At 44.5% G+C, this 6,700-nt stretch overlaps 1 protein-coding gene across 1 annotated transcript; it reads right to left on the reverse strand.

Moving 5' to 3' along the window:
- Positions 1-531: 531 nt before the first annotated feature.
- Positions 532-1,479, reverse strand: LOC119941283 (olfactory receptor 2T1-like). The gene has a single exon (XM_038761661.1). It carries the CDS (start codon positions 1,477-1,479, stop codon positions 532-534), a length of 948 nt encoding a protein of 315 aa, XP_038617589.1.
- Positions 1,480-6,700: the final 5,221 nt, after the last annotated feature.

Consider the following 6,700-nt stretch of genomic DNA (forward strand, 5'->3'; position numbering starts at 1 on the left):
AGTCACACAGCTGACAATTGGCGGAGCCGGGATTCGAACCCATGAACTCTGACTCCAAAGCCCGGGATCTTTCCACTGAGCCACGCTGCTTCTCAGTGAGGATTAAGAGTGTGAGCCCCCTGTGGGACAGGGACTGTGTCCAACCTGATTAGCTTGTATCTACCCCAGCGTTTAGAACAATGCTTGGAACATAATAATAACAATAATAATAATAATGGTATTTGCTAAGCGCTTCTTATGTGCCAAGCACTGTTCTAAGCGCTTGGGTAGATAAAAGCTAATTAGGTTGTCAGATGTGGGACTCACAGTCTTAATCCCTTATTTGTAGATGAGGGAACTGAGGCCCAGAGAAGTTAAGTGACTTGTCCAAGGTCACACAGCAGAGAAGTGGCAGGACCTGGATTAGAACCCTTGACCTCTGATTTCCAGGCCCATGCTCTTTCCACTAAGCCACGCTGTAAGCATTTAACAGGTGCCTTTATTGTTATTATTATTATTATCGTTATTATTATTCAAATGCCTGGGTTGGGATCACATTCTCTGTATAGAAGTGCATCTCTGCAATATCTTCCAAAGAGCCCCCGTCACTTGTTTATTGCGGAGGCCGTAGATCACAGGGTTTAGTGCAGGCGTGAGGATGGTGTAGAAGACAGGCACCACCCTATCCTGCCCGGGAATGTGGTAGGAATTGGGGAGCATGTAGGTGAAGATGGTCGCCCCATAGAAGAGGCTGACCACGATCAGGTGGGAAGAGCAGGTGGCCAAGGCCTTCTTCCGGGCATGAGCCGAGCGCATGCCCGCCACGATGGCCGCGATCTGGCTGTAAGAGAAGGCGATGAGGGTGAACGGCCCCAAGAGCATCAAGATGCAGCAGACATACATCACCGTCTCGTAGACCGAAGTGTCAATGCACGAGAGCTTCAGCAGGGCAGGGACCTCGCAGAAGAAGCTGTTGATGACTCTTGACCCACAGTAGGGGAAGCTCATGGCTATGGGGGTGATCATGAAGCCATCTGTGGCTCCCAAGAGCCAGGAACCTGCCGCCATCTGGACACACCTTCTAAGGCTCATGAGGACCGGGTAGCGCAGAGGGTGGCTGATGGCAACGTATCGGTCGTAGGCCATAATGCCCAGGAGGAAGCATTCGGCTCCCAGCAGGGTCAGGTACAGGAAGATCTGAGCCGTACAACCCAAGAAGGAAATGGTCTTCTGCCCGGTCAACTGGTCTACCATCATCTTAGGTACAGTTGTGCAGATGTACATGGCGTCCATGAGGGAGAGGTGACTGAGCAGGAAGTACATGGGGGTGTGGAGCTCGGGGGCGATGTGGATGAGGACCATCATGGTGGAATTTCCAGTCAGAGCCACGAAGAAGGTGATGCTAATCAGGGTGGAGAGGATGGTGGAGAGTCTGCCCTTGTTGTTGAGGAGTCCTACCAGGATGAAGTCTGAGTTGGGGGCTTGAGTCCAGTTCCCCATTGCTCAGTCTTAACTAAGCCCAAGAAGAGAGAAAGGACACGAGGATATCATTATTAGTAATAGAAGGAGGAGGAGGAGGAGGAGTAGCAGCAGTAATGACATTTTTGTTAAACACTTACTCTGTTTAGCACAGTTTTAAGAGCTTGGGTAGATTCAAGGTAATCAGGCCGGACAAAGTTCTTATCCCACGTGGTGCTCACGGTGTATGTATGAGGGAGAATGGAAATTGAATCCACATTTTACAGTTGAGTAAACCGAGGTGCAGAGAATTGAAGTGATTTCTGCCCAAGGTCACCCAGCAGACAAGGGACAGAGCTGGGATTAGAACCCAGGAACTTTGACTTCCAGGACAGGGCTCTTTTCACTAGACCACGCTGCTCCACAGAGTTCTATAAGTGATGAATGGATGGATGGATGGATGGATGGATGGATAGATAGATAGATAGATAGATAGATGATAGATAGATAGATAGATAGTTGGACATCGGTTAGATACATGGGTAAATAAGTCAGTAGATTGGTAGAAACAGAGCAATCTATATAGTTGTGGTCACTATGGCAGTAAATCAATTGATAGAGTATAAAGATATATGTAAGATTGATATCTATATAGATGTTGATATATAGAGATAGATTTACAGAGTTTATGTATATATAAATATATCCTAAAGGACAGGGCTCTTATATACCAACTTTATTGTATTGTACTCTCCTAAATGCTTAGTACAGTGCTCGATAAATGCCATTAATTGATTTATTGATGTATATATGGATCAATCAATGGCTTAAAGAACCTCATATAACTACACAGAGAGAAATATAGTAATATGTAGGATTTGTATATATGGGAATAGATAGCTATAGTCGATGAATATACCTCCTCATTCTTTATGTTCGAAGTTTCCCCATCAAGGCACACATAAACTCCTTATTCCCAAATTGATCTTGCTATCATTCCTTGCTATCATCTCTCCCAGCCCCAATCTATCGTTCATTCTTTTTCCCCTTTCTGGAGCTCCCTCTCCCTTCATCTCAGTGACCACTAGCCTACCCATTTTCAAAGTAGGAGGGGAAAAAGCAGGGACTGAGAGTCAGCAGGATTTGGATTTGGGCTTTATTCCCATCTCCACGACTTGTCTGCTGTGTGATTTTGGGTAAACCACTGAATTCTCTGTGCCTCAGGTTCCCCACCTGTAAAACGGGGATTAAAACTGTGAGCCCCATGAGGGACGCGGACTATGTCCAACCCTAATGGCTTTTATCTGCCCAAGTGCCTGGAACATAGCAAGCCTTTAACAAATGCCATAGAAACAAAAACAAAAACCAGCCGATGAAACCCCACTTGACAGATAAGGCAACTGAGGCACGGTGAAGTAACTTGCCTAAGGTTACACAACAGACAGAAATAACAGACTCGGGACTAGACCCCAAGCCTCCTGATTCCCATGTTCATGCTTTTGCCATTAGACCATGCGGCTTCTTGTGGCCTAGTTTACGGTATATGGTAAAAGCTTAATAAATATCACCATTAGTCTCATTATTCCTCCTGCATTATTCATTCATTTATTCAATCATATTTATCGAGAGCTTACTGTGTGCAGAGTACTGTAATAAACTGTTGGAATATACAATTCAGCAACAGAGACAATCCCTAATCAACAACGGGCTCAGTCTAGAAGAGGGGGGATACACAGCCACGAGCCAGTACAAAAGAGTCTGCACTGCAGTAGAGATCAATTATTCACACCATTTCCACGGCTCTCGGAGGCAGAACTAGACTAATCACGGCTCAGGAAGGGAGGTGATTAAATGTGTGCATCATTTCTCAAAACCCACTGGGAATAATAGTAATAATAATAATGATGGCATTTTTAAGCGCTTACTATGTGCAAAGCACTGTTCAAAGCACTGGGGAGGTAACAAGGTGATCAGGTTGTCCCACGGGGGGGCTCACAATCTTAACCCCCATTTTACAGATGAGATAACTGAGGCACAAAAGTTAAGTGACTTGACCAAAGTCACACAGCTGACAATTGGCAGAGCCGGGATTTGAACCCATGAGCTCTGATTCTAAAGCCCATGCTCTTTCCACTGAGCCACGTGGAGGGAATCAAATCTATAATAGGAGATACAAGCGAAAGTTTATTATTTGGAGTAATGAATATGGATTAATTAACGCTTGTGTGCTGTGTGTCCTTGTGCAAGTCACTTCACTTCTCTATACCTTGGTTACCTCACCTGAACAATAGGTGTTAAGACTGTGAGCCCCATATGGGACTTGGACTGCGTCCAACCTGATTACCCCAGCGTTTAGTACATGCCTGGCAGATAGTAAGCACTTCGTAAATACGATTAAAAAAATGAAACGGTACCTGCCTGCGATTGTTTCTCGTCTGGGGTCTCAATGAAGGCTGGTGAATTTCCTTTAGGGAGGTTGGTAAAAATTGGAGAAATTCTTTTTTGTAATTATTTCAGGGCGTTCCTGTATGGAAAACGAATTATTATTATTATTATTAGTGGTGATGGTGGTGGTAGTAGTACTAGTAGTAGATGGGCATGAATCAGATGGGAATGGATTAAGTGCGTGAGACTTGTGCAGACCTGTGAACCTGGGGGAGTGTGTATGTAATCAGTCTGTTAATCAGTGGTATTTATTGAGCACTTTCTGTGGGGATGGAAGGGTGTCGCGAAATCAATCAATCAATCGTATTTATTGAGCGCTTACTGTGTGCAGAGCACTGTACTAAGCGCTTGGGAAGTACAAGTTGGCAACATATAGAGACAGTCCCTACCCAACAGTGGGCTCACAATCTAAAAGACTCCATTAGCCCCAACACTGCTTCTTTCACCTTCCCCACCCATTCCCTATCAACCCCTTCCGCGCCATATGTTCCCCTATGATTCTCCTTCCCTCATTCCTGGTCCTTCTGCTCACACCTTCAATCCATTCATCTCCGCGCATTACCTAGCAGAAGGAACCCAGACCTGGGAGTCAGAAGATCTGGGTTTTAATCCTGGCTCTACCACTTGTCTGTTGGGTGACCTTGGGCAAGTGACGTAACTTATCTATGCCTCAGTTTCTCATTTGGGACTGTCTCTATATGTTGCCTATTTGTACTTCCCAAGCGCTTAGTACAGTGCTCTGCACATAGTAAGCGCTCAATAAATACGATTGATGATGATGATGATTTGTAAATGGATATTGAATTCCTATTCTGTCTCTCCCTTTCACACTGTCAGCCCCTTGATGACCTTGTCTCTGCATCAGTGCTTGGCTCACCATTATCCCTATTAGAGAACCTGAGCTCTCCTCTGTCACTGAGCAACTCCATTCATAAGGGAGAAATTGTACTTCTGGTGATGATAATGATGCTGTAGAATGGTTAAGGTACTGGACCTGGAAGAAATGTCCAGAGGTCATCTTGCCCAGCCCCCAGCCTCCATCAATTGACACGAGAATCGGCACTGCCTAATGGAAAGAGCCCGTGCCTTGGAGTCAGAAGACCTGGGTTCTAATGTGGGCTCTGCCTCTTGACTGCTGTGTGACCCGGACAAGTCCTTTCTGTTCTGTACAAGTCAGTTCCCTCAGTTTTAAAATGGGGATTCAATACCTGTTTTCCCTCCTATTTAGACTATGAGCCCCAAACGGATTAACTCATATTTACCCTAGCGCTTAGAACAGTGCTTAACATATAGTAAGTACTTAATAAATGCAATAATAATGATAGTAGTAATAATGATAATAATAATACTCTCAGCAGCAATTGCCAATGATTCTACTGATACTTTTGTTTAAGACGTTCTTCTGTTTGTCTAACCCTACCCACTTTTTGGCCGCAGCTGAAAAAAGCAGCATGGCTTAGTGGCAAGATCACGGGCTTGGGAGTTAGAGGACATGGTTTCTAATCCCGACTCCGCCATTTATCTGCTGTGTGACCTTGGGAAAGTCATTTCACTTCTCTGTGCCTCGGTTACCTCATCTGTAAAATGAGGATAAGACTGCGATCCCCATGTGGGATATGAACTGGGTCCTACCTTATTATCTAGTATCTACCGTAGTGCTTGACACCTAGTAAGTAATAATAATAATGATGATGACATTTATTAAGCGCTTACTATGTGCAAAGCACTGTTCTAAGCACTGGGGAGGCTACAAGATGATCAGGTTGTTCCATGTGGGGCTCACAGTCTTCATCCCCATTTTACAGATGAGGTAACTGAGGCATAGAGAAGGGAAGTGACTTGCCCAAATAATAATAATAATAATAATAATAATAATAATAATAATAATAATAATAATAATAATAATAATAATAGCTTTTATTAAGCACTTACTATATGCAAAACAGTGTTCTAAGCGCTGGGGAAGTTACAAGGTGATTAAGTTGTCCCCCAGGAGGCTCACCGTCTTCATCCCCATTTTACAGATGAGGTACCTGAGGCACAGAGAAGTTAAGTGACTTGCCTAAAGTCACCCAGCTGACAAGCGGCGGAGCCGGGATTCGAACCCATGACCTCTGACTCCAAAGCCCGGGCTCTTTCCACTGAGTCACGCTGCTTCTCTAGTAAGTGCTTAACAAGCACCACGATTATTATTACTTTTATCATTACTATCTACCTCAAACTTAGGACAGTGTCTGGCACCCAGGAAGAGACTAAAAAGTACCACAATTATTATTGTTATTTTTAGTGTCATTATTAATCACCCCACACTTAGGACAGTGTCTAGAACCTAGTAAGCACTTAACAAATACCGCAGATACTATTATCAATATTATCTACCCCAGCGCTTAGTACAGTGCCAGGCACACAGTAAGCCTTTAACAAATACCACCATTATTATTATCATTATTTTCTACCCCAGGGCTTAGTACAATGCCTGGTACATAGCAAGCACTTAACAAATATCATAAAAAGAGACAGAAAGAGCCTTCCATCCCAAACCTTCATGGTGATATGCCTACCTCTTCCTGGACAGAGATCGATAAGAGATCGATCGGAGACAGAGGCCTAGTGACATCAAACTTCTTTGACTGACGGCTGCAGAAGGTGAGAGGTAAGTGAGCAGACTAAAGGCGACACCTTAAATAGCGGCCCAGCTGAACCCTGGCACCTGGGCTGGGCTTGACATCTGGGCTGGGCATCTCCCATTTGTTTAAGAGAATGACGTCGTCTCGACCTGAATCCCTTGAGAGCCCCAGGTCCCAAGTGTACGACTGAA

Source organism: Tachyglossus aculeatus, chromosome 20, assembly GCF_015852505.1.
Source record: "Tachyglossus aculeatus isolate mTacAcu1 chromosome 20, mTacAcu1.pri, whole genome shotgun sequence".
Classification (NCBI taxonomy): domain Eukaryota; kingdom Metazoa; phylum Chordata; class Mammalia; order Monotremata; family Tachyglossidae; genus Tachyglossus; species Tachyglossus aculeatus.